This window comes from Astatotilapia calliptera, chromosome 15 (assembly GCF_964374335.1).
Source record: "Astatotilapia calliptera chromosome 15, fAstCal68.1, whole genome shotgun sequence".
Classification (NCBI taxonomy): Eukaryota; Metazoa; Chordata; class Actinopteri; order Cichliformes; family Cichlidae; genus Astatotilapia; species Astatotilapia calliptera.
The window spans coordinates 8955122-8982899 of record NC_137436.1 but is presented as its reverse complement, the minus strand read 5'-3'; the positions used below and the strand labels follow the sequence as shown (position 1 = coordinate 8982899).

Here is a 27778-nt window from a genome sequence, read left to right as displayed (position 1 = left end):
CTCTCTGTTACACACAATCACAAACAATAGTATAAAATTATGCCGTAAGCATTTCTAGCTGTAGAAAAAAGGTCAAATAAGAAATATTACAAAATACAAAATATTTTTAATATTCAAAACATTTGAAGTAGTTTTTCACGTCTTCGAATATTTTTTTTAAATATAACGTTTAACTGTGTGTGTTGTAAAACTAGCGGAAAAAAACATTTTTGACTAATGAATTTTGACTGCGCGTTCACTGTCAGTTCGGATTGGACCAACTAACGGATTGGATCAAATAACGTAAAACTAATTCTAATACAAAAAATACCCTTTGTGTTATGTTTACAAAATATTGTGCCATAAAGTAAAATAACTGTATGTCTTGGGGGTGAATTTGTGTTATTTTAATTGCATAAACTGCAGTATACACCCGTGTGCCGACGATAAGATGGTTTGACCCAAAACCTTGATCTGCCAATACGTACGCTGAACACAGAGTGGCCGGACGGTGGGGTAGCCTCTGGTTTCTTATGCGATATTTGCCACATTTGCTCTATCTATATACCTTGTCGCTGTTTAAACTTTTTTCCGCAAAGGTAGGACGTCGGGAAAGCAGGAAACGTTCAAGTAAAACTGTCCGCTCATATATTTCGAAAGGTTTACCATACGGGCTGTGCGGCGCTCTTGGGCTTGCAAGAACCAACTGCACCTTTTATCCAGCAACTTCATCTGGTTACGCTAATGAACTGAATTCACTGCACAGCTTGAAACTGAGTTTTGGGTTTTTTTGTTTTTTAACAAATAGGTGATTTTAAAGGTTTTCTTACAACTTGCCTAAAGTGAGTTAATAGGATATTGTAATGCTAACAGTGAAGGTGTAATTACACTTGCAACATGGCTGCTACTCGAACGGCAGAGGGAAAAGTTTAACACTGACGTGGGAGAAGTTTAACGTTAGTGCGACTTGGTACGCGAGTTGTTGTCCACATAATAAAGTCGTAAGCAGTCGCCCCGTAGTCCGGCAACAGTATCCCCCCGGACTCTCAAACCAGTGGCTGAACCGAGAGAGAGACGCCTCCTCCTCCTCTTCGTCCTCCTCCTCCTCCGTAGTCACCGACGTTAGTCACTGCAGTGGACTTTGTGGGGAAACTGTGGTGTCTTCCTCTCCATCGCAGACTGTGGTGGCGTTAAAGGACTTATCATCTGGGAGCTGCTTGTGTTTCGAGCTAAGATGCATTTTTCCATACCCGACACAGAGGTTCGTTCGGGAGAAAACGGTTCGACCTACGTGGTAAGCACGACGTTGTGTCTTTCTTTTTTGTTGTTGTTGTTGTACCCGCTTTAACCACAGACTGTGTTAATGCTTGTTTCAGCTGCCCACATGTCGAGCTAATGTCAGTGCGGCACGGGCTCCAGTGTTTACTGTGCACAAATTATTGGGAAGGCGGAACTGCTGGGTTATAAATCAGCTATAAACATTACTGTGTAATCATGCCATTTATGCTTTGCATAGGTGATTAAAAACTTGATTTGTTGTATTAAAATTTGAGCAAATTGGGCAAAAAATATTTTAGCATGATTCTTTGAGACATCAACAGAAAAGTAATGTGGCTTTTATCGTGTTCAACACAGTTTCTGCCATTTTACCTTCATCTGGCGGATTAGTTCTACAGTATAAACATATAGCATCATTATGCCATGTCTGAAGTTTAACACACTGTGATTTACCCTCAAAGCTTTATGCACAAACTTGCATGTGTCCCAGTCTCTTTATAGGCTCAAATCAGCCACAACAAAGTCTCTTTTGTTTTAAAGGTTTGAGCCAGCACCTAAATTCTTAGTGAGATTTGAGGTTTGCTTACCATGATGTTGCCATCTCCCGTGTTATTTAGAAAAAGAGAATACAGCCAGCATTGCTTTAACTTCATCCCTTAACTAGCAGTTATATATATCAGTCTAAACTATGGTAGTCTTCAAAGCACATTGGGAGCTGCAGCATAATCTTTATGTTTATTTTCTTCTTTCTGTTTCTTATTGTGTTTAATGTTGTTTGAAACATGAATTACCATTGTGCTTTGCTGTGTTCTGAAGTGAAGGTTGATCAAGGACAGCCGTAATAGCACCATTTTCTTTGCTATTTATGAAAAACCCAGTGACTGACAGTCAGGATACATTGTATTAATGTTTGCCAGATGTAGTGTTTATTTCTCAAAGTTTGCGTCAACTCAAAAGATTTCTTCCTTGTGTTGCTTGATTATTTGGACAGAGACGATAAATATGATCTATTGGTGATTGCAAGTTGCCAGAAAACTGCTTGGGTTCAAGTTGAGATGGATAATGATTTTAAAGATGTCATTATGAATTGTGCTTCCATTCCTCATCCATTTTCTTATTTGTTCCTAGCAGTAGGCCTTTGCAGGTTTATGGCATAAGTACAACAGTTTCATTATTTCTGAACACAGAGTAGAAAAAAGGTTTGCATCTGACTCAGATGTGCAAGAGCTCCACTGCCAGGAGTGGGACGTCATTGTTTAGCAATGTGCGACTGTCAGAAAACCTTGACAGCATCGATGAATGGAACTGGAAAGCTCAGAGCTCTGATGGATCAGATCATTTGGAACCTGTTCTCGGTTCCCAAGTTTGCTTCTCCTCATGTGTTGATGTCGTGCAACAAATAATTAATAATTCAGGATTTTTATAGAAAACAGTGTCTATAGTATTTATTAAAAGTGTTTTTGTGTGTCAGGTCCCTTTGTCCTGTGTGTGTGTGTGTGTGTGTGTGTGTGTGTGTGTGTGTGTGTGTGTGTGTGTGTGTGTGTGTGTACTTAAAAACACAAACACTGCATCATCTGATTTTAATGTAACATTACTCTGGCTGCTCTCAGTGTCATACACCTGTAAATGAGTATTTTCCATTTTGACTGTGTATTTGGAAGAAAGTCTTGGAGTAGGTATAATAATATTTGAATTGGCACAGAATTAGGAAATAAACATAAAAAGCTTTCCAAGAGAAGTAGTGGACATGTCGAATAATTCAGAATTATTTCCCTCTTTACAGTGTTCTCCATGCGTTCCTCACTGATGTCGTTCTCTGACGTATCTCTACTTAACCAAGCACATTTTTAGCCTGTACTCCAGTGGGAAAAGCAAAGGCCTTTCACCTCTCAGCTGGGAGTCCTGTGACTGTCACTGTGACCTTCCCATAACCAGCTGAAAGGAAGGGACTTTGCTTGATTGTAACACTGAGAGATGGGTTGTGTACCTTGGAACCAGTAAGCCGCAGAATTTGCCGCGTTTGCAAAGGGCTTTCTTAGAATTAAAAAGGCCTCTTTTTTATGGCAGTGTTCCTGGGTTGTTGTTTTTTTCCGCTATTACACTTCTGCCTTTATTTCAACCTAATTTTTTTAGTGTTTGTGGATATGAGAACAAGAGACTTTGGTGTTACATTAAGTGACGATAACTCATTTACTCAGGATGAGGAACAGGTTTAGACTTAGCTCTAAACTAGTTCATTATTCATTATTCAAAGTCTGTATTACTTTGGTTTTTGTTTTGTTTTTTGAAACTATGAAAGCTGTGCTCAACAGTGTAGCTGTGTCAGTTGGCTCCATGTACTGAGCCAGATGTATAAACTTAGAGACACAGAGAGGTTCCCTAAAATGTGCTAACAGTAGCAGGTATCTTGGAAATCCTCTCACAGATACTGGTTCACAAGATTAGATCACATATGGTTTTAGGGGTTAAAGTGGGCAGTGATGAAAAAAGTAAAAACACTGACAGTTTTGTTTCTAATAAGGGCGTCTCATATTAAATCTGGTCTATCTCAGGACTGAACATTCAGTGTTTTGATCTGATTACAGCAATGGGATCAGACAGCATCTCACTCCTTTATTAAGAAACTTTATTATGACACAAATTTTAGATTAGCAGCTGGATTATGAAATCAAAAGCTTTTAGACATGATGAGGAACTAGGATCAAAATGTAACACTATTTAATACATTTGTAAGAGTTTGGGGTGCAGAAACAAAGATGAGTGTGGGAATATGGAGGAAAACATATACAGCCTCTTGAACTGTCCCCAAGTTGAACTGCTTGTAGCCACCAAAAAAAAACTCGGGTATTTTTTTTTTTTTTGTTGTTGTTGCACTTTTGCATTTTTAGAGCCAAGACATTCTGCATACTCATTCTTCCTTCCTGTCAGGATCCTGCCTACACAGACATATTTTTTTTTTGTCCAAGCCTTCCTCTTTTGCAAGAACAACTTTTGGCGTGATATTCTTGTTTTTCCCTTTGATTGTTTGTGCAGTTCAGCAAGAGCATGTACATGTGCAGTCAGAAACTGTAAAATTCCTTTTGTGTGGACAGATGACCCGCCATGTTGACTGCAAGAATTAATTGAGATAGAAAGGGAAGAGGATTAAAGCACTACAGCAGTTTATGTCTTGATATCCAAATATGAAGTCTTCTCAGTGAGCTTGTTGTTCCCTTATCACTGTGCACAGCCTGCTGGAAGCTGATTGGGTTTTTTTGGGGGGGGGTTTTAGCATATGAAGGAGGAAATAATAATTCTCAAATTCTTAAGAATAATTCTTCACACAATACTAATAGGATTATTCCATGTAGGTTGTTCTGTAATTGATGCATTACATTTTTATGTATATTTGGTTTACTATCGTATTTAATGACATGAAAAATTTCTTCCTTGCTTTCTGTGGCTGGCTCTCAACATGAAGGCAAGCAGATTTTTGGTCTGCTAGCTCCAAGTGGTTGTTTTGTGGAGGAGTTTTCAGTGACAGCTCCTGTCAAAACAAGCAAAGTGTCTCCAGAGAAGGAGTTAAAGATTCCACATGAAATACTTTCTCTCTATATTAAATGTCTGGATGAGGCAAACGAAGCGGTTTGGATTGAAAACTGTGCAGCAGGTTCTGTTTTCCTCTTTGGATGGAAGTCGCTGGAATATGATTGAATCCAGTTCACACTTCATTTGTTTGGTCTAAGAAAACAAAAGCCGAGGAAGCACACTGCAGTGGGATAATCAGATGAAATCAGTAGTGAAACTTGATGCTAAAGGTACAGGGTGGTAAATGCTGATTCTTCCAGCGTCTTTCAGCGGTTGTGGTTTTATTTCCTCCATGCAAACACAATGCCTCTGAAGTCACCAAATCACTGTTGGGTGTGCATTTAAAGAAACAAATTCAGCACTCGCTTTATGCTTTTTTTACATAGTCTTTGTCCTTATGTCTGTCCCCACAGGCCTACAACATCCATGTCAATGGTGTGCTGCACTGTCGGGTACGCTATAGCCAACTTCTTGGCCTCCATGAACAGGTAAGGTTTCAGCCATGTTAATATACCAACCACACTGTCAGTGTGCTTCAAAGCACGTTTTTATGTGTGGTGCTCTGACATAAATGCCATCACATCCACCCATGGTGACCTTTTACTCGTATTTGTGTCATACGGTCGATACGCCAGCCTCCCGTCACTTTAAATCATGACTACGATGCCTTGAAGTCTTTGGCTTCCGCTTTTCCAAGAGTTCCAGCTATTGGCTGTAAATAGACAGTATTATGGGGGAGGTGGGTGGGGGTGTGTGACATGGAAAGAATGTTCTTGGCCTTTCTTACACTTTACCTGCTGGGAAAAGGAATTTAATCTGAAAAAGAAATGTGGTGGGAAAGTGTTGAGTTGTCTGTTCTTGAGAGTTGTTTGGTCTCTGCCTCAGCTGAGCTTTACACACAGCCAGACTGATATTTCAGAGCTGTTAATAGGCAATTAGTGTATTCAGTGTTTCACATGTGTTTTTCTTTCTTGTAAAGATGTGTTTTTAAGTGCTTTGTGCACTAAAATGTATACAACAGCATAAAACATGGCCCTAAAGGAGTGCCCAATGCCCCTTTTGCTTATACACATTACAAACTAAGAGAGCTAGGGCCAAACTTTACAATCTCCATCCTCAACTCTGTGTTATCATCCTGACAGTTGCTGTTGCCTGGCAACAGGGAGTGGGAAAGACACACTCAAATCTTTAAGCATCAACCCCAAAGGGCTTCCTGTGGCATACTCATGACCCCAAAACACTCCACACTTGATTGTGGTGCACACACTCGTCTCAGTTATTGCTCAGAAAATTAGATTTTTTTTAAGTGCTTCTCATGTGTTTTCTCCTGTAATGATTTGCAACACGGCAGAATCTGTGCTAGATTCAAATCCTGTTTAAAGCAAACAGTAAAAAACAGGACAAGCTCTGCCAAAAATGCTCCGCATGAGCTCACATGTATTTCAGATGTGACAGACTTTTATGAATCTGCAACCTGTGCTCGGTGTGTGTGGCTGTGAAAGCTTATTTGTATGTGTAACCAGTTGCTGCCTCTGGCATACTTAAAATACCACAGGGAAAAATGCAGAGGTGAAAATCGCCTCTTTTCCTCTAGCACTCGCTGTGGTCTGCCTTCATCATAGCATACCTGCAGCAATATGCAGGTTAAAAATTAAACCACATAAACGTGTTTGATTTTTAGATCAGACACCAAATGGTGTAAGACTTCAATCGTTCAAGCTACCAGTGCTCAGATGATAGAAAATGGAAAGAAATGAGTCAAGAAGCTGGAAGACAAAGTAAACTTGGAATGACTAGACATTCAGCGTTCCAGATGTGTTCGTGTGTGAGTGTGTCTGTGTCTGTGTTTGTTATGCACGGAAACTCCAGCAGCTAGCCGTTGAAACAGTGCTTAAAATAAACCTGTGATTCATCTCAAACAACCTCAATGTACCTCTTAGAAAAATTAATCCACAGATCTTTAATTCAGAAGACTGCTGTTCTATAGCAAAGTTATCATTTTTAATAGTTCAAACTTAAATCTCTTTTCAGTAATTATGGCTTTGTTAAAATAAGAATGTAGCTAGCAGACTGCTTGAACAAACTCTGTTTTCTCTTAAAACCAGAGAAATACTGGTTTGCGAGGGTTTGTTTTTTCCAAGAGTGCCGACTCTTTGTTCCCTCCGAGCTTCACAACTTGTGGTTTGCATCAACAGATAAAGAAAGAATATGGAAGCAATGTGGTGCCTGCCTTCCCCCCAAAGAAGATCTTCACACTGACCCCTGCTGAGGTCGAACAGAGGAGAGAACAGCTGGAGAAATACATGCAAGCTAGTAAGTTATTCATGCAGAATAAACTTTTCACAGATGGCTTGTATTGTATTTCACTTCATTCAGATGCAGAGTGGTTGTTTAAACCAGTGTTTAAATTAGATAGTGTTTTTTAAGTTGCACACATTCCCCTCTTTAGTAGTGTGTGTGTATAACGAGTCTGTGTTTTTAAAACAGAATATTTGCAGGACAAACACGGTTTCCTTGAGAGCTTTCCCCACAGCAATCACAAGAACAAGTTTGCTTGGTGTCTGCAGGGAGTCCAAACATGCACTGTTCTCTTCATGCCACATAAGTGTGAAAGAACTGTTAATCTGGGCATAGTGTCTGAGCAGGGACACTGCTTCAGTTGGGAGTGAAATGTTGACACACCTTATGAAGAAAAATATCGAGACCCAGAATCTCAAAGCTGAAAGTGTCAGTAATTTAAATAATTTTTTATTGATTTGAATTTTTTAGTAAAGAGATTTTTGTTTTTTTGGTTGGTTTTTTGGAGGAAAAATACCCGGCTTTTGTACCATGAAGAATAATTAAAATCTTTGGCATGGTAAAACCAAGTGGAACACCTCGTGACAGTTTTAAAAGCTTATTTAGCATCAGGTCAGTAAACCCATTCAGAGTATTTCAATTCGAGAGGGTTTCGGCATATTACACGTTGTGCAAACAGGTCAAAGGTGAACTATCCAAGTACACACATACACAAATAAGTGCAACTGGCAGCAACATGGAGGGTTGGTTTTAATCCTTTCAAGCACTGGAAGTTACAGCAGAACAAGGGATCATTGTTTGAGTGCATATTTGCTCATAGTCTGGGAGCATACGCATTCAGGGTGTTCTTGGCTACAAGTTCACTAGGTTACATCATGGTTTTTGACATAGTTATGGAAAATAAACTGACGCAAACACAATATGCACTGATGCAGATGGCTTCAAAATTTCCCTTTTTGTCAAGTGGAGTTTGTGAAGTTAGTATACAGGATGACACACACATGCTCACACTAAGTCATATTGTATGTTATGTTAAATGCTCTGCTTTGCCACTGAAAACTGTGTCAGGAATAAATGAGAAGCCAAAGCAAAGGAGAGTTGCTCATTCAGCCTTTTATTTACTAAGTATGGTGTGTTGGAGCTGGTTAGTGGCAGTTAAGGTCGTTGATCCTTTGCCAGAGGTCAGCCCTTCTGTCATAAAGTTTTTATGCGCTAAGCTAAATTGCCTTTACAAATAACTTGGAAGGTATGACCTATTTCACAATAGCAAGCTCAAAAAGCAGAAAACTAAGAAATGGGAAGTGGCTCCACCTAAAAACATTGATGTTTATGAGTAACCCCCAAAATTGCATACCAACACCAGTTAGGCATTCATGTAGTTGTGTTACTTTCAATTATTGCTTTACTGTCCTTTGTTTTGTTTTGTTTTTTTCAGTCCGTCAGGATCCCTTGCTTGGAGCCAGCGAGTTGTTCAACAGTTTCTTAAGGAAGGCCCAACAGGTTGGTGGTTATTTTATATCTAACCTGCATCAAGCTGTTGTCGGTCAATAGGTCTGAAAGGAGCAATGCACCTTATACTAAAATGCTGAGGCAGTTATTTCTGCTTCACTAGTAATTACTTTGACATTGCGGTGAAATTAGGTAGTGCTGTTCTTGCTGTTTATCTATCGCAGCAGCACACATACACTTTCTTGGATTGTGTCATCTGTACTTGTAAGCTTCTGGTTAGATGTGTCAGATCAAGACTGGCCTGCATGCTGAAACATGGAAAATGATAACATGAATCATGTAACAAGTCTTTTGTTAAACACAGCAACTTAGTTACTGTGTGTGTGTGTGTGTGTGTGTGTGTGTGTGTGTGTGTGTGTGTGTGTGTGTGTGTGTGTGTGTGTGTGTGTGTGTGTGAGAGACATCCAGCTCAAAACAAGCTTTTTCCATACCAAAAAAATCTAAGCAGGTTTTCAGTTTAACCTGATTCTATGTCATTTCAAATGGATGGTGTATTCATAACTTATTCATAGCAGGTTGCATCATTTAGTCTGTGACTTGCATTACCTGAGGCTGCAAATCCATTCAGATTCATCCATCTGCAGCCACATCGCACCCATTCTCCTGTTTTGTTTTTTTCTTCCGCCCTCTTCTCCTCTCAGATTAGCACATTAGAGTCAGTGTTTATGTCACTTCTCTCACGTACTGTGAGGAAAGCAGGTCTGGAATAGGAGATGACTTGCCTCCCAGTGTAGGCTTTTCATCTGTGCCTTCTGTGCTCTCAGAGACCCCCTGCTGTGGGAAAAGGGAAGATGATAGATGATTTAGCCAGGAAGACGAGAGAGAGAAGAAGCTGGAGTCATCCAGTTCAACATTGCACCCTTAATATAAACGATGAGATTATTTAATCATCTTATCATACGTTTTTCTTTTCTTTTTTTTAATGCAGACTTGGTTTAATTAGTGTTAGAGGCCTTTTCTTACATAATGATATTGCTTTTACCTTTTTAAGTAAGCATTTTTGTTGAATGGTGCTTTTTTTTTTTTTATTGTTTTGTAATGTGTAGTCAAATCGTGGCTTTTTTTTTTACAAGTTTGTTATCCAAAACAAAAGACTGTATGTAGCACTATATCCAATAAACATTTCCCTGCTTTTGAATATCTTTATGGGGTTTTTCCTTTTGACTGTCGCTTGGACAAAACAAGGCAACCCTTTACTAAAGTTATGGTAAATATTTTCATATTTTCCAAACAGTATGTAGATAACAATCAATTACAAAGAAAATGAATGTGATCAGTATTGTCCAGTCCCCCAAAAAGTTAGTGAATAATTAAAGGTGATTTTAATAATTAAAAATATTTAATTACTCGTTATTGTGGACTGTTCATTGCACAGGTCCTATTCTTATATGCACTAAATAATTCCCATATGTGAGCCATTGCCTTTGTTCCTTCTCCATTTGAGTTAAACCATAACATACTTTGAACATCTTTCAAGCTTTTATGTCAAAATTGACAGTAAAGATAAAAGTGATCAGACTGAATGGATTCAATTTTGTTTGAAGTGCATTATAAATTTGTGTTTGAGAAAATGTTACAGTGGAGGGTCCTCCATTGTCGGAAAGGGTTTGGGGGGGAGGGGGTGGTTCCCCCTCTAACCAGACAGAGTTTTTCCGTCTGTGTGGCTTGGTGTGATTTTTGTTGTTGACTGATGGGAATGAAAACATGTAGCTCACCCAGAAAGTTGAATTCAATCCTTTTGTTTCCACAGGAGACCCAGCAGATCCCCACAGAAGAGGTTGCAATAGATATCTGCCTCTGTAATGGCCAGAAGGTCACAGTCAACATTTTCACATCATATAAGACGGAAGATGTGCTTGATGTAAGTGCTGCATGTTTAAAGTGAGAGTAAACATGTTTTTACTGTTTTGCACAGTACGGTGCTTTTTAAGTGCCATGTTTGTTGAAATCTTGCTTAGACAGAAAAATATTTACATGAAAAAACTATAACTGAATACTGCTGTCAGCTCCATATCTTGATATAGTTAAAAGAAACTAAAGTCTTAAACTTTTATCTGTTTGGTTTCAACTTTTTTTTTATTAGTTCTGTGTGTTTGGTTGGAGAGCACATGGACAAAATTCAGCCCTGAGGGCTGGAATTGGATGAACTAGATAAGTCTGCGCTGCTATTTCACTCAATTCCAATGCAGTGTGTTTGATCAGTGACCCATGCAGTAGCGTATATACCAGGACACTACCAGAATGTAGCGTATTTTAAATATTTATGTAGGCATCTAAGCAAGTTATAAATATTTTCATTGTAACCTGTGGCCATGTTTCAGTTCAGTTATTTAAAGTGTGGCCCATTGCTTATTTCATTTAAATCGGTATGGTCATCTCTGACCTAGAGGCATTTGAGCTCTTCATAACAGATCTGATAGACACCAGGGATTTGCCTCAGGCAAGCAATATTGCTTTACAATCTCCTGTGAGCTCTGAGGCACTACATACCATAAGTCAAATTAAGCCATGTTTATTTGTATAGCACCTCCTCAGTACAGCAATATTTCACGAAGCACTTTATGAAGTCTGGCCTACTTCAATCAAAACTAAGGAAAACTCGGAACACAACCAAGACAGATGGAAAGAAAACAAATCTAAGCACACGCTAAAGACACTTGATGGCATGATGAAAATACCCATCAGGCCTATTTAAGCTTTCAGGCCATAATCCCAAAAGAGCAATTACAATGTGCCAGTGAAACAAATATACAGTATTATTATCAAACAGCTTTATTATATGTGACTTGTTTTGTTGTTGTTGTTTTATTATTTTTTTAATAATCTGTGCAAGACATGGTGATGTCCAAACCATTCAGTATATGCACTTCACCTGTACTCTTTATTCACCATAAACACACACTAAAGTACACACTCTAACTCATCCCAGTAAACATGGTGATGCCTCAGTGGCGTGCACTTTGTCGATCTTGGCTGTAAATCAAACTTGTTTGAGTCTCTTATGAAAGTTTAACCACAGTTAACCTCTGATCAGAACAGCAGCTGTCAGAGCACACAGATGGTGTATATTTTAGTCAGGGTTTCTGCCTCAATGTAGTATTGCTTAATTATTTTACTAACTAAAATGCTAGATTTTTTGTTTGTTTGTTTGTTTTGTCTAGGCAGTTCAAAAACTCTACCAGTGGTTTGCATGTGGCTTTGTTTACCGTTAAATTATGAGAATTACAACTTCAAAACCAGAAATGTGTAAAATGTAAATAAAAAAAAAATCTCATAAACCCACATTTTAGTCACACAAGAGCACAGAAAACAAATCTGATTTTTAAACTGGGGCATATTGTTTCATTTGAATTGCCCATCTGCTAAGAACCACATCTACAAATTGCAGAACAATGTTAGAATAATGTTCCTTGCTTTGTGAAAACTTTGAATATCGCATCAGCTACAGTATATAATATCAAAAGATTTTAAGAATCTGGAGAAATTTCTTTGCTGTCTCTGGGCCAAAGCTCGATTAAAATAGACTGAATCTAAGTGGTAAACTGTTCTGTGGTCAGACGGAAAAAAAAAAAGTAAAGTTCTTTTTTTGGAAAACACAGATGTTCTGGGTTAAAGATGAGACACCGTCTGGCTTGTTATCAAGGGTTAGTTGAAAAGCATTCATCTTTGATGGCGTGGAGGTGAATCAGTGCCTTTGGAATTGGCAGCTCTTAAATTGGGAAAAGCACCATTAATGCTGAAAGGTATAAACGGGTTATAGAACAACATATGCTCCCATTCAGATGTCCTTTTCAAGGAAGCTCTTGTATTTCAGTAAATATGTCAGCAATACTAAACTGCTTTGTGGAGTTCAGCAAAAATTCCACCACACCTGATGCCAAAAACATTAAAGGTCAAACTGTGGAATGTGAGCAGTTTTATCTATTTTATAGATCTTTTAGTCAGTTTAATCTTCTTTCCTTGGTGTCCTGATACGGTAACCTGTCTTTGAAGAACAGGAACAAACTGATGCAGTCAAACTAGTCAGAGAAGCTGATTGGCAAATTGCAGTTTAACCTAGTTAAACTATTTATATCAAACAGTTGCAGAAGATGACCATTAAGCAATCAGCCAAACAATGACTCCCACCCTTAGTAATTTCAGGTTTGCAGTCTCTAAGCATTACAGAAATGGCTTTGTCCCAGCTGCTATTAATCATCCGAATAAGCTATAGCAAATTGTCAACATAAGTATACTATTTATTTATTTTTAATGGAAGTCTATTTTTTTTTCTATTGTTTTTATCTCTTTGGTTTTTTTAGTGTAGTATTTTTAATCTGCTCTTTTTTTAACCTTCTGAAAAATAAAGCTCTGATGAAACGATTGATTGAATGTTGCTGAAATTAAATGTTATTGTTTCTGCAGGCTGTTGCGACAAAGCTTGACCTCCCAGATGACCTTGTTGGTTACTTCAGTCTTTTCCTGGTTCGTGAAGGTGTGGATGGAAGTTTATCATGTAAGTTCAAAATCATAAAAACAGAGCCATAAAAGCAACTTGAACTTGTGCAGCATCCTCCCGTTTCTGTTATTGCTGGAAAGTTTTCTTTTGCGTGCTACATAAGCTGCAGAAATGTTCCCTGATAAGAATTGTAAAGTAAAGTAAATTGTAGCAAAAATCCATTTGAGCTGAAAGTGTAGTTTGCCAGCAAATGTTTTAAGGATTATCTCTCCAGCTAACAAGAGCCATAAAAAAAGAGCCATCATTTATTACTGCTGACTATTTATGTTCTAGCTGGAATTCATTTCTCAGTAACCAAAAGAGACGATTCTCAGAAGACACAAATCACACAGAAATAAATGAAAGTAGGATTTTGGTGTAAACACTTGAACTTTCATTAAGAATTGCTAGAGAGTAGATTCCTGTGGAACCGCAGGGAACTTTATTCTGGCAACAAGAATACGGCTGAGTGTGTTTGTCTCTCTGTTCTGAGAAATACTTCAGTTTAGTTGAGGAAAAAAGAAAAGCTGTGTATCGCCTCTAGAGGGTTTATCTTGAATCCAAATTCTGCTGTATTTCTGTCTCTAACTAGAATGTATAATAAATTTTTTGGGGGCTGTTCTGACTCCCAGTGAGAGTCAGCTATTTGTTGGCTGGTGCATGCAAAACATTTTGTAGTGCTGGAGTGTGAGTGCGCACAACATCCTTTTTGCAGTGTTCTTGGCTGAAATGCATGTTGTGGTTTACCAACAGTTCCAGAGTGGTATCACATTTACAGGCGTCTGATTAGTAAAGTTATTGTTTTTCCAGACTGCAAGAGGAGTGTTGACTTCCAGCATATTATAAATGTGTTTTTTTTTTAAAAGTACGCTGTAAATGGAAATACACAATGATACTGTTTCAAGCCAGGGCAAAATCATTTTTTTGCCCATATACATTTTGTGAAGACTCTGTAGCAGTTAGCATGTGGTTTGTCCATTGTCTTTTTGTTGTCAATGTTACTTACAGGACCGCCTCAAAAGACCAAATGGCCACATCTCATGTGGCTCAGTTTCACTTGACGCACATCATTGCAAAGTATTAGCATTCACATTCATGTATACCCCAGTGACAGAGGAAGAGAGCCCTTTTAGGTCAAACCTCTCCACAGTCTGAGATTCTCATGGTTTCCACCTGTCACATGCTCGCCTCAGAGAGCATCGATACCAGGCTGGAAGTGAACCCAGATGAACTCAGAGGGGTCTGTATATTTTACAGACGTGTTGTTCATCCTGCCATTTAAATCTGAGGCTGAGTGATATGAAAAAGAAGAGGCATGTGCTAAATATGGCTAACAACGCAGCAGGTCATTGATCAAGCAGAACTGATGGTGGGATGATTGACATAACAGGATAATGAGAAAAATTCAGGCAGTAATTTCCCTGAGGTCGGAGTGTTAGTCAGGATATAATGTAAAATATTACGGACATGTTGAGAAGAGCCAGGATGTGGTTTGAATTAGTGCTGCTCTCATTTGCTTTTTGTGGCATTTTTAGCTTTCCAGAGATGATTTATTTTGCTTAAAAATGTCCCATTACATGTTAAGTATTGAGTTTGTTTCTCTTTATGCCAGATAATTTTCAACATCAAAGTAACCACTCTGTGTTTCTGTTTTCAGTACACAGCCCCTCTGCCCATAAAAAAGACAGAATACACTTTTATAAACCTAATGGTAAACTAAAGGGCTCTTTAGTCATCTCATTTGTGTGTATTTGTGTGTGTGCACTGAGCACATTTATTGATGGGTGAAAACAAAGTAGCAGCAGCAACGACCTTCAGTCTGCTTCACTCTCCTTAGGGAACTGACTGCAATAAAATAGCTGCAGATTCTGGGTGCATGTACACAAGAGCCCTTTTAAAAAAGTATTGTCATACACACACATTTTACCACAAGTTGTATCCTGCTGGGGCCTGCACAGATGGTGTCTTCCCCGTTGTAGACATTGTTATCCATGTCTTTGGTACCTGAGCTACATTTATGATAAATTCTGCTTTTTTTTTCCTCTTTCAGTTGTGCGGAAGTTGCAAGAATTTGAGCTGCCCTATGTATCCATTACCAGCTCGCGGAGCTCAGAATTTCACATAGTCTTACGGAAAAGGTATGTACCTCCTCTTGTTCACATTATGAGTATGAATCTGATCACGTCTTGTTTTCTTTATCTGTGGTAAAGCTCTTGGTGTAGACATGTTAAAAGAGAAGGTTAAAGATGGGCTGCTAGAAAGGTTACCTTTTTTGTTGTCAGGGAGAATGATGATCATCACCTGACAGTAAGTGGGCTTGGTCCAGAAAATGTAATGAAATGACAATAAATTCTACATCTACTTAAATTTCACCACTTTGCAGTTTGTCTTTGCAGTAGGTATTCCTTACAGCTACAGCGTCTACAACAATCAGTTGCACTGATCCAACAAGTTAATCTTTGAACCAGAACTAAACCAAAACATTAAAGGACAAAATAACTGCAAACAAATTTATATTATATTTTATCTTGCTATAGATTTCATTTCATTCATTTACCCTTGGTGCAGAATGCCTGTTGCAATTTCTAACATCTTCGTTACCAATTAACTGGATAACCAGAGTTCTGATAAATCATTTACTCTGAGATTTAAACTTGTTCTTGGGGTTCATCGATTACCAGCTTTCGCTTTTTTATTTACACAAAATTTAGCCTGAAAATAAACAAATAGATTCAAATATTTTATATAATTGAACTTCTCACTTCACGAAAGTCACATTTCCAACAGACTGTTGTGCTGCATCAGTGTTTTGTTTTTTTCGGGTTTATAATTTATTTGACTGGGTCAGGGTTCAATAAACATCAGAGGAAACTACATGTCAGCACAAGAAATGCATCAACAGTGTTTTTTGCTGCAGATATCTGTATTACTTTTCAATTAACAGAAAAACCCACTGAGTCTGAGCTGTTGGTGTGGAGAGCAGTGCACCAGGAATTGCATGTGTCACAAAAACGGGGGGGAAAAAGTGATAGAATTAGTCTTAATGTTGTCCTATTTGAGAGAAACGGCTAAATAAACGAGAAGATACTAACTGCTCATTCAGTTTCAAGCCTACAGTCCAGTCCGCTGATTTGTCCGCTTTTTGTCAAGATAACTTTTATCTGCTTCCTCCTTTTTCTTTTCCTTCATTATTCTGCCTCCTGTGGACTCTGGAGGTACACAGGATGTTTACTTTCTTTCTGCCTTAAGGAAAGTCTCAGTCCTGCTGACCTAGTTTCGCTGTGGAGTGTAGAAGAGTGAGGGGAAGAATAAACGTAGAACTAACAAGTGGCGGTGGAGAAAAAACAGACCCCCAGTGTATGAGATCCAGACGAAGAGGAAGAATGTAGGGAAGAAAACTACTGAAAACCTAAAATGTATGATGCAGTTCTCTATTGCCAAGCTTTATTCAAAGCATCTACAAAATGAAAACAGGATTATGAAAAACAGTCAAGGTTAGTGAGCGGTACAATATAGTTTATATACTAGTAAGATTGTAGCTTTATGGTATTTTCAGTCTTTGTATGCGGTAAAGAAGATCCAGGAGGTGGTTTGAACCAGTCCAACAAGCAAAACTATTTCTCTCAACAGGGTCTTTAAGTGCACTTTCCATTACATCTGATGAGACAAAATAAAAGGACTCACCAAACACAGTGCTTCTGATTCCACCACCCATACTCTCTTGCTCCCTTTCACCGCCCTACGTTTTACTGGTCGTTTTTGAATTGCGGATGTGGCCAAGTAGCTTAACATTTCCTCAAACAACTGCTCTATTCAACTGCTCCTAATAGCACCCCAGCCAAGCGCCTACATGTTAAGTTTCACACCTTTGCGCTAAACTGTTAGGAAACATGAGCTCAAGGACGATTTTATTTAAGAACAAACGTAAATACAAAATGTAACTGGGGCAGGAAAAATGCCTCAGTTGTGGTGTAAAGAAAGTGTTTGCTTAAGACATTTCACAACCAGCAGTGAGGAAGTGATACATCTAAATTGTATACTGTTGTTCTGGGTGTTTTTAAAAACATAGACCCAGATCTGATTCGTCTGTCTCAGTCAGATAGAATTTTTTGAATTTCTTTTTCAACATCATGTTCTGATTTTCAAGCTGGCCTCGGGCTCCCACACATCTCTTTGCACAAACGTACAAGCAGTACTTCTAATATTGCCACAGTGCTGTGTGGAAATTATACCATTTCACTCACATCCTTTCAAACTCAGCTGTAAATAATTCTTGAGGTGAATGTTTGCATGCCTTACTCACTGACTGAGCTGATTTCTCCATAAGTCACTCATTTCATGGATGGAGTTTGACTGTACACCGGACAGACGTCTCCATTGCCTTGTATTGATAAATACATAGTCCATAGAAATAGGTTTGTTAATGGGTTAATGCATTGTATTGCATTGCATTGCTTGCTCCATGGTACAAAGTCCATGTGATGTGAATAGGGCTTATAGTAGACAGTGAATTGATGGCTAGCAGTCTTTTGTTCTCTGTCCTGCTCCTTGCACGTTTAGTTTATGGTATCAGTCTGATCTGAAACAAATAGTAGCATTATCAGTATTAAGAATGCAGCTGACTCCTTTCTGCTGCATGTACATGCATGTTAGAAAAGACCAACTATTTAAAAGCCGACATTTTGGCAGTTGACTGGTCTGGAGCATTCAGGTGTGTTAACACAATGCCTTAATCTTCCCAGGAGTGTACATCCCAGCAAAATTCACCCTGAGGCCAGATTGTTCATGGTCAGAAAAACTGCAAAAAACCCCCCCAAAACCAAGAGCTACATCTCAGACTCTCTACACCAAAGTATTCTAGAGTGTGGGGCCATCTGTCTGACAGCTAAAGCTCGGCTAAAATTGGCGAACGCAACAAGACAAAAATCCCAAGAACAGCAGTAAATCTACAACAAAATCAAGATGTTGCAATGGCCCAGTCAAAGTCCAGAACTGAAGCTTATTGGATTGCTGTTGCAGGAGGCTAATAGCGGTGAATAAACTATTGAACTGAAGCAGTGTTGTTAGAAAGAGTAGGCCAAAATTCCTTCACAATGATGCCAGAGTCATACAGAAAATGATTACTTCAGGTTATTGCTGCCAAAGCTTTTCACATGACTACAGTACCCCCCTTAGCTCTCTTCAAATCACTCAAAGTTGACAATCAGGCTGTGTTAATTCTGCTTTATTTGACACTGTCTTATTTTTTTTGTCTCTTCAGCTACTGGGACATGGCATATGATAGTGATGTAATGGAAAACAGAGTTGGCCTGAATTTGCTTTATGCCCAGGTAAGAGGCTTCATCACTTAGGTAAACCAGACACTGTTTTAAATTAAACTCCCGCTGAGATGTGCACCCAAGCAGAAAATTTAAATTAGACTTGATTGTATTTGTTTCCAGATTGCATCTGTTGTATTTTATTGAGCTTGCTTGGTGCCAGCCTCTCACCAAGAAAACTGAATCAGCAGCTGCTTCATCTTTTGGTTGCCAAATGCTTTTGTGCATCCCCTGGGATCATCCATTATCGAAATATTGGTGTCAGCTTGTTTTAACATTGCAACACCTTGAATCCTCTCTGCGTCCCTCTTTCAGAAGAGATGTCCTTCCTATTATAGTAACTTCCCTCTGCTGTAACAGTTGTCTGATTTTATTAAGCATTTTCGGGGCGGCAAGTTTGATTAGAATCTGTAACCTCTGAGCGTTGCCTCTGCGAAGCAGTATAGTGCCAACGAGCTTGTGCTTTTGTGCATATTTTGTTGAGCTGCACTGTTAACATGGCGTTTTTAGTGTTGTTTCTCCTAGCAAAGGAAACTCATTGACCTGAATTATTGTATTTGTCTGTGTAGAAAAATAAACTTCCTGTTTGTTGCTTCACCAGACAGTATCTGACATTGAGCGAGGCTGGATACTCGTCAACAAAGACCAGCACAGGCAGCTCAAATCGTTGCAGGAGAAAGGCTCTAAGAAAGAAGTAAGCAAGGGTGCCTCTTTTTGACGTTTCTGCCATTTGAATTTTCTTTGCCAGTTGTCACTTAAATCCAGCTGATGCTCAGAAATGTCCTTGTGCTAGGACAAATCTGTAGACCACGGAGAATACTCCCTCTAGTGAATTCCATGTTATGCAATTAACCTAGTTTGCCCCATAATATGAATTTTTAAACACATCCCAGGAGAGAATTTCAGAATTTTCTATCAGGGATTAGGTAAGCCTAAAAAAATGACATCTAAAAATTGTTTGGTTGTTTTTTTTTTCTTTTTTTCCTCAGTTCATCCATCTAGGCCAGACCCTCAAATATTATGGCTATATTAAGTTTGACCCTTGTGTCACTGACTTCCCCGAGAAGGGCTGCCAAGTCATCGTCAGCGCCGGAAACAATGAGCTCAACTTCCATGTCAAGCTGCCTAATGAACAGATGAAAGAGGGGAGCTTCAAAGTTACTCGCATGAGGTGCTGGCGAATCACATCTTCTGTAAGTGGAAGCGTGAATGCATGAGAGTTTAAGTGTACCTTTATTTTATCAAGATGAAGGCCCTCCTGTTTCTAAAGTGGCCTATTGGCATTGCACCAGAAACAAACCATAGTTAGTTTTTTAGCATTAACAGCTAGCTAAAAATGCTTACCTCCACACCATCCATCGTCATCAGTCCAATTACCCAAACACACAGCCCACACAAGGATAGTGCTGAATTGATCTTTTGTATCGATTAACACCTAAAACAGTATTTGAACTGCAAATTGTCTGCTGGGAAAAGCAGATTCATGCATTGAGGGGAAGTACTTCCACACCTCTGTAAACAGTTACATGTGTAGAAAAAAAGTGTAAATGTCAAGTTTTATTTCTCGCGTGTTTCTTTAATACACTGAATTCAAAGTAAGACACCAGATAGTACATGCACGCTTCAGTTTTATCTCAGTAGGGTTTTTTTTTTCATATTTCAAGCCAGTTTTTGCTTTTAGTCTTTTTACCCTCAGACATGATGCAGTCTCTTCAGGCAATCACAGAAACCACTTATTGCTGTCTCAGCCTGGTCTTCTGCTTGTTTTTCATGCCTTTGAATTAATGCTGCCACTTCCTTCAGTAAGTAATAAAGTAATATCAGTGTGTCATGTCCACTGGCTGCTATGGTATTAAGGTGGAGTACTTCTGGTCATGAGCTGTTCCTCCTCCATGCTTCCTCTTTCAGTCAGTGAATGAAACTATTTTTATCATTAGTCTGTTGAACTTTGTTAAAGCATACCACTTGTGCAGTCTCTTCTTTACCTTTTATATTAACAGAAAACTCAAAATCAGTCTAAATGTCAACTCTGCATCATCTGAGCCATCTGTGAGTTCCTTGTAAATGTTGTGATGGTGAAATCATTTACTAGCTGAGTGTTTTTGCTTCTTGGCTACTTTGGAAATTTAATGCATTTTATCCATTATCTTATTCTGAAGTGTGCTGAAGTGCAGAAAAACCTCAAAAAAAGCTATCAGACAGTACTAACAGCTCCACTAACACTGAATTAAACCCATTGAAAGTGTGTTGTTGTTTTTTTGGGCGGTGAGTCTAATGAAAGTGTAATGGTGCTACATCACACACCAAAGATTTACGAGTTAATCCATGAAGGTTCTGTTTCAACTGTGACCTTAAATCAATTGATCAGCATGAGATGGTGCCAGAGTCCCTCGAGCATATGACTGGACTTGATTGATCAGGCTAACATATTGCTGGTCCAATGCCCAGCATTTAATGAGTGTTATCTGTTGCATTGATGGCGGGGGGGAAGGAACAAAAACCATCTCTTGTTGTCATTTCCTCAAATGTTACAGATGGAGGACTGAGTCTCTCTCAATTGGGCGTCTGTCTCAGCAAAAAAGCAAAAACATTTGGTTTGTGTGGGCAGCTACAGATTCCAGTTTAGGTTGAAGGTATCGATTTTGGAGCAGGAGGTTCCTTCTTGGTCAGCACTCTCTCAGTCTATGACAATGTACATTCAGTTTTAACTCATTAAAGGACCTTCATTGTAGGACATTGTAGGACCTTCAGCACCACATATTGAAAGATTTAAGTGAGTGCATGTATATTTAAGCCTATATCTAAACTTTTAACCCTCTGTGGATTAGAGAGGTTATTAAAGCTGTATCCTGCATAATCATTCCACCATGGAAAAAGAACAGTTAAAGGAAATCATCAAAATTACCAATTATCATGATATTCATCCACATGATGAATAGATTTAAACTTCTAAACATAAGTTAGTTGTAGTTGTGGTAGATATTTGCAGACAGTGGCGTTAAGATAACAAAGACCGGGAATGTTGGAAAGTCTCGTGTTTGTGATTGCGTCAGCGCTCGGCTATTTTTGTGCACAGATTAGATTGATGGTCTTATACCATCTTTTCTTTGCTGTATCACAAATACTAAACAATATTTAGTTTCAGCTATACAGATTTTGTTCTTTCTGTGCATTTTTCAAAATACATTTGATCCCCTTTTAAAAAGTTACAATTTCAAATGGGCTAAATTTAACTCATTAATTGGATTTTTTTTGTTTTAACCTTATTTGACACTTCAGCTCTTAAGCCATCTAGAAAAACGGCTTGTTTTGGGAATGTGAAGCATCTCATTAACCAGTATTTGTCATGAACCGAAGTTCCGTACACAAGCTGGACCCAGAAGCAGAGACAACACGCACAGGAGTACGAAAAATAAACTTTATGTAAACTAAAGGTGTCCCGGAAGGGTCAAAGGAAAACACGCGAGAAACTAGAAAAACCAAGGGACCAGGGGATGAGTTACGCAGGAACGCTGTAATCGGGACTGTGGGAGGCTGCAACAGAAAGAGGAAGAGAGTTACTGGGAAGCAGGGAAATAGCAGCATACGTGGGGGAGAGTATGAGTCTTACAGTCAAAGCGGGGCCGTGGGAGCCGGAGGGAGGGGTGAGGGTCCGCGGGGGAGCTCCAGGAAAGTAGAGGTGATTGGTACCGGAGGCGATCCAAACTCCAGACGGGCAGGTGGACAGGCAGGTGGCTCAAAAACACGCCGAGCTGTTACCTGAGCGCAAAGGAAAAGATTAGCGTTTGTTCAGGTAAATGAGGGTTTTCACAACCGCCTTCCCGTGGGTGTACGTTACCGCTGTGAGACGACTAACGGACTGGCGTGGAGCAGCTGGCTGGGCTGGATCAAATAGTCCACCTGATAATCGCCTGAGATGGAATGCAGGTGTGGAGTTAACAGCCACACCCGTGGGCGTGGGCATCCCATCAGCTCCTCGGACACCGGGCCGCGGACCATGACAGTATTGTGCATGGAACAGCTGAAATATGCATTTTTTGTGTTTGCACCCAATCGTAGCAGAACAGTCTATTTTACTACTGAGAAAAGCATTACTTGAGGCTCTACCCGCACAATTTCTGCTGCCATTTGAAAGATGGAACATTTAAATATGTCATTTGAATGGAGATGGGCAAAAAAGTTCACTTTTGTACTGCGTTTGTGTTTGAGCATTACAGTCATTATGTGTATCAAAGAAGCTTTTACAATTCTCTAAGAGCTAATGATGTGGACACGTGGCATCACATCTAAAATTGCAATGCATCCTAGCTTGTGTGTTACAGACTGAGCCCCCACACTGCCAGGCGGGGTGATTAATTCCTGAGCTCATTCTCAGAGGTCAGAGTCATTTAATGAGTCCTTTCCTTAGCAGCCAAATATTCAAAACATCTCATTTGTTGTAGCTCTGCAAGACACACACCCCCCCCCCCCCCCCTCCCCCATCCGTTGTAGCCAAATTACATTCGGAAGAACCCAAAATAAACACTTAGCATGTACATGTGTTTGTGCATCTGTGTCAGACCGTTGTTTGTCTTGCACTACAGCTACATTCTGACCCAGAGCGGAAATGGTTTGTGAAGCAGTGAAGGGCAGACACTGCTTAAACGAGGAATGAGGGCTTATTTCTAGGGAGCGTAACACACCCATCACAAATATTTCTTTCATGTTATCTTTTAGCCTGCCTGTCATTTGTGATGCAGGAGTTCAAGAATAGCAGCTTAAGGAGAAGACATGCAGGGTAGAAAATGAGATTTAGCTCCAGCGACGGAGCTTATCCGCTTAATATTGAAAGTTTGATGCTGGTTGAAAAAATATTGAAATCGGTTTCTTTGTCATTCTCAAATGTAAACACAGTACAACAAATTGAAAGTGGAAGAAGGAAAAGGGCCACAACAGAATAAGCAAATCAGAAGTGGTCGATGATAACAGAAGGTGACTTTTTTTTGTCTTTGTTTTTGTCACTGCAGCAAGTTCCAATTGCCAACGGTACAACCAATCCCTGCAGCTCGGGTCAATTTGAAATCAAACTCGAGCTCTCCTTTGAGTACCTGATGAGCAAGGACCGCCTCCAGTGGGTCACCATCACCAGCGACCAGGTAGGAGGATGATGGATAGTTTCACTTTTATATAGATAAACTAGATCTTCTTTTTTTTTCATTAAAGATAATTTTTCCCTTTGTGTATTTAGAATTTTTTAGTTTCTTAAGGTACTGTACATAATCCTCTTTAGTGCTCATTGGATTACCTCAAAAATGCTGCGGCTCAAGGCTGAAAACAGCCGTGTTGTTTTGTTTTTTCATAGTTTAGCTGAGATTTTAAGGAGGTGTAACTGTAAGTTGCTTGCAGCTCATTATGTGGTCGGCCATTTTTAGTGCGTTTTGTTCTTTTTCAAACTATACAGGCTTGCTGCTTTATGTCTGACTGGTTTCTGTGTGGATGTGATTGCAGGCTATCATGATGAGTATCTGCCTCCAGTCTATGGTGGATGAATTAATGGTAAAGAAGTCCGGTGGCAGCATAAAAAAGGTTTGTGTTGACTGCATTTAACAACATTATGCCATCATTTTGTTTTCCATACATATCACAGCGTTTGTAAATGTATAAGTCATTCATTTATAGCTTTGACATTTATTCTATTTCTTTTGACATCTTCTGTCACATTTCAGATGCTGAGGAAACGACACAATGGCTCCATCCACCGGTCTGACAGTCAGCAAGCTGTGAAATCTTCCCCTCTACTGGTGAGAAACGGGATAGCATGCCAAGTTTTTTATTCTCATCTGTAGCTTTTTTTTCTTGACTGTCTTTTTTTTTTCTTCCATGCTGCAGGACTCCCCTGATTCAAACCGTGAACAAATTGTCAAACTCTCAGTGAGTACCTTCTTTGTCGTTTTTACTGACTAGCTAATAAATATTCCAATAAATTAGCATCAGCTAAGCATTAATTATACTTATATTGATTATTCCATATAGACCAAGCTGACCTCGGTGTCTCTCAGAGGGGTCAGCGCCTCCAACTTGGCAAACAACATCAGCAACTATGCTTTCGAGGGAATCGGAGACGATGACCTGTAACCCACAATTCCCCTTCCTCCCCTACTCATTCCACTGTTAACGACAAAGATTACAAGCTGAGCTGAGCCGAGCCGAGCGGTCCACGCAGGCGTCCGATTCTGCAATATTGTAGCTACTTCCCGGAGAATTTGCTGCCTTAAGCTCTCATTTAATCTTTGACGGTGACCTTTCATGATTTAGACTCTGAAGGGTAATCTTGATTTGCATTTTAGTTACAATCATCATATCATCCAGCTCTCTTATTGAACTTATCACGTCATTAACGTACGTTATTCGAAGATCCTGGATTCTTCCCTGACTGGCTGCGTGTCCGTTTCCAACCAGAGAGCCAACTGTTTGGTTAGACCCGGCACTAGTGAAGATACAGCAGAACTGGACGCAGTTGTTCTGGAAGTTACCAGGCATATTTCTGAGAATGTTCTCTTTAACTCAAAATGTAGAATATTTAGAGCAACTGCTTAGCTGCGTGACGATCAATGTTCGGCTTTGCTATATACCAAAATGCTTCCTCTGATGTCAGTGGTCCTCTTGTGCGTCATGCTACATGTGTGCCAAGTTAACAGAGATCATCAGCAGGGGTTCATTTTATATTAGACATTAGAGTCACATGTATTCAGATGTAGTTCGAGGCCTTAACTTGCTTTTTTTTTTTTTTTTTTTAATATATAGTTTCTGGGGTCACCTTCTCACATGGGTTGAAACTAAAGAGATGTTAACTAGAATTTTGCAGAATTTAATGGATGGTTGATTTGGTTGAGCTGCTTGCACTTGCTGAACCCATCGTTTTTGCACAGTATAACCGGTGGAGATGAATGTTTGAGCATGAATTTATAAATGTGCGTAGGCTCTTACCCTGGGGGGCTCAGTAAATCCATCAGATTTTTTTTTTTAACAATTTTTTTTAAAGGTTTCTCATAAATGCCAAATTATAGTTTACTAAAGCATTTTGCACAAAATAAACATTTTTAAAAAGTCACTTTTTATATTATGTACATGCAATTAAGTATTCTGAACATTTACTAATATCTTTATCATCTAGCTTATTGTAATCAGATCTAATGTAATCTAAGCTGTATGGAACAAAGTTTAAATGGACCAACATTTATCATGTTTACATAATGTTTTAGTTCAAATGGAAATTGTTTACAAATTTTTGCATCTGATTTTGATTTGTGTTGTTCTTTTTGGGGGGAGCGATGGCGTCGCGGGGCTTCAGTTCATTGTAATTTGTTCGTACGTTGTTCCAGTCATCTCAGAGGATTTGGTAAAAGGTGCTTTGATGAAGCGGCTAATGTGATCATAATTGCTGGAGTGAACAAAATTTTAAAGAGTGAACATATCCCACTTTTATAAGGTGTGTTATTCCATTATTATTAATTTTAATTTTTTTTCTTTTTTTGCTGTCAACTTGACTTATTTCATGCCAGCAGATTTTAAAGACGCTAACTGTAAATCAGTGCCAACCTATCAACAGCTTTACTGTCACTTTTAGCCAGAACTGCAAACAAAAATGTTCTCAGTATAATTGTCTTGTTCTTTCACTGGTGTGATTCTTCTGTTCGGTTGCTTTCACTGTAGGGAGACACGGTCGCAGCGATTCATTTATATTTTCTCTGTTCCTGTCGATATGAAGTACACAAAGCTGCAAGGTCCTTGATGTTAGCGTATGTGTAGGTGCCAAATTTTTCTAATGTGCCGTTTTGTTTTGGTTTTTTTCCTTTAGCATTGCTTTTATGAACGTTGTACCGTCTTGATACATTCCACTAATTTTCATGTTGATTTTTAGTGGTATGTTCAGTGACAGCTGTCGGTTCATTTGGTCATGATGCTTAAAATAAACTCTGAACTTCAACGATTATGTGTGGGTTTATTTTATTTATTATGTAACAGTCATCTTTTACCACTACTCCCATTTATTTTGCAGCAGCAGTTTTGTACTTTGCCACGTTATATGCTAAGAGTAGCACAGATAAGTGTCAAGATACCAGGGGGTGCAGTGTTTATAGACTTTAACTGTAGACATAAACTCACCAAGCACTTCATCAGCTACAAGTGTTCAGCTACTTATTTACACAAAAATGCTATCAGCCAATCAAATGGCAGCAAGGAAATGTGATTTAAATGACTTTGAAAATGGCATGGTTGCTGTTGCCAGACGGGCTGATGTACTGGAATTTTCCAACACAACCATCTGTGGCATTTACTGAGAATGCACAAAGAGAAAATATCTACCGAGCAATGTTTCTTTGGGGGAAAATGCCTTGTTGATATCAGACATCAGAGGAGAATGACCAGACTGCTTCGAGCTGATGGGAATGCAACAGTAACTCGAATAACCACTTATTACAACCAGCATCTGCAGAAGAGCATCTTTGATCGGACATGATGAACTTTGATGTAGATGGGCTCCAGCAGCAGAAGACCACACAGAGAGCCACTACTGTCAGCGAAAAATAGAAAAATGAGCAACAATTCACACTGACTCACCAAAATTGGACAACAGAAGATCGTCTGGTGTGAGGAATCTCAACTTCTGGTGCAACATTCAGATGATAGGGTCAGAACCACAAAAGCATGGATCTATCCTGCCTTGTATCAGTGGTTTATGCTGCTGGTGGTGGTGTAATGGTATCGGGGATATTTTCTTGGCAGTTTGGAGCCCCTAGCAACAGCTTGCCATTGTTTAAATACCTACCTAAGTATTGTTGCTGACCATGTCCATCTCTTATAACCATATTTCACCTTTGATCAGATGCAGATTAGATGATTAGTTTATCTGTATTTCTTCCCAACCAGTATATTATATCCAGTAATGGTCTGTTGATAGGATTTTATAAATACATTTGTTTCTAAACACAGTCAAACCAATATAAACCTGTTGGTTTATCTTATCCTTCTGTGGAAATAAACTCTGGTAACCAGTAAACACATCCTGATGATCCAATCAGTGAACATATACAACATTCTCAAACCAGATTATGTTTGGTTATTTTGTCCCTTTGTCTTTAGGAATGTAGATGCCTGTGTGTGAAAAGGTCACAAAGATCTGAGTAAAAATCAGAAGTCTGACATCTGACATTCAATGAAATGAATTCCATGTGTTTATTTCAAAAGTTCCTCACTTAAGGCATTTATGAGACACTGCATAAAGACACAAATGGCCACTTGCGGGATGTCATCACTAATCTAAAGGTACAATGCTCCATCATGACACGGCAAGTTGGCGACCTGTCAAACA

At 39.1% G+C, this 27778-nt stretch overlaps 1 protein-coding gene and 2 long non-coding RNA genes across 3 annotated transcripts; 1 reads left to right on the top strand and 2 right to left on the bottom strand.

The window, feature by feature from the left end:
- Positions 1–455: 455 nt before the first annotated feature.
- snx17 (sorting nexin 17) lies at positions 456–26392 on the top strand. Its single transcript, XM_026142277.2, has 15 exons — positions 456–1273; positions 5238–5312; positions 7020–7137; positions 8558–8622; positions 10382–10492; positions 13036–13126; positions 15159–15246; positions 18369–18438; positions 19028–19120; positions 19416–19619; positions 23433–23561; positions 23914–23991; positions 24132–24206; positions 24295–24336; positions 24439–26392. The coding sequence occupies exons 1-15, from the start codon at positions 1214–1216 to the stop codon at positions 24538–24540; spliced, it is 1401 nt and encodes a 466-aa protein (XP_025998062.1). The 5' UTR covers positions 456–1213; the 3' UTR covers positions 24541–26392.
- LOC145420627 (uncharacterized) lies at positions 7856–10430 on the bottom strand. Its single transcript, XR_013901950.1, has 3 exons — positions 10347–10430; positions 9178–9405; positions 7856–8879 (listed from the first exon to the last, which is right to left on the bottom strand). It is a non-coding gene; the product is annotated as an uncharacterized LOC145420627 (long non-coding RNA).
- On the bottom strand, positions 21831–22185 carry LOC113006353 (uncharacterized). The gene is made up of 2 exons (XR_003269739.2): positions 22037–22185; positions 21831–21960 (listed from the first exon to the last, which is right to left on the bottom strand). It is a non-coding gene; the product is annotated as an uncharacterized LOC113006353 (long non-coding RNA).
- Positions 26393–27778: the final 1386 nt, after the last annotated feature.

What these genes read in the sequence shown, in the direction of transcription:
- snx17 (XM_026142277.2), top strand. Translation starts at nt 1,214, where the DNA reads ATGCATTTTTCCATACCCGACACAGAGGTTCGTTCGGGAGAAAACGGT. An exon ending in AGAAAGGCTCTAAGAAAGAA is followed by an intron (nt 19,121 to 19,415) that starts GTAAGCAAGGGT and finishes TTTTTTCCTCAG; the next exon opens with TTCATCCATCTAGGCCAGAC. An exon ending in AACAAATTGTCAAACTCTCA is followed by an intron (nt 24,337 to 24,438) that starts GTGAGTACCTTC and finishes TATTCCATATAG; the next exon opens with ACCAAGCTGACCTCGGTGTC.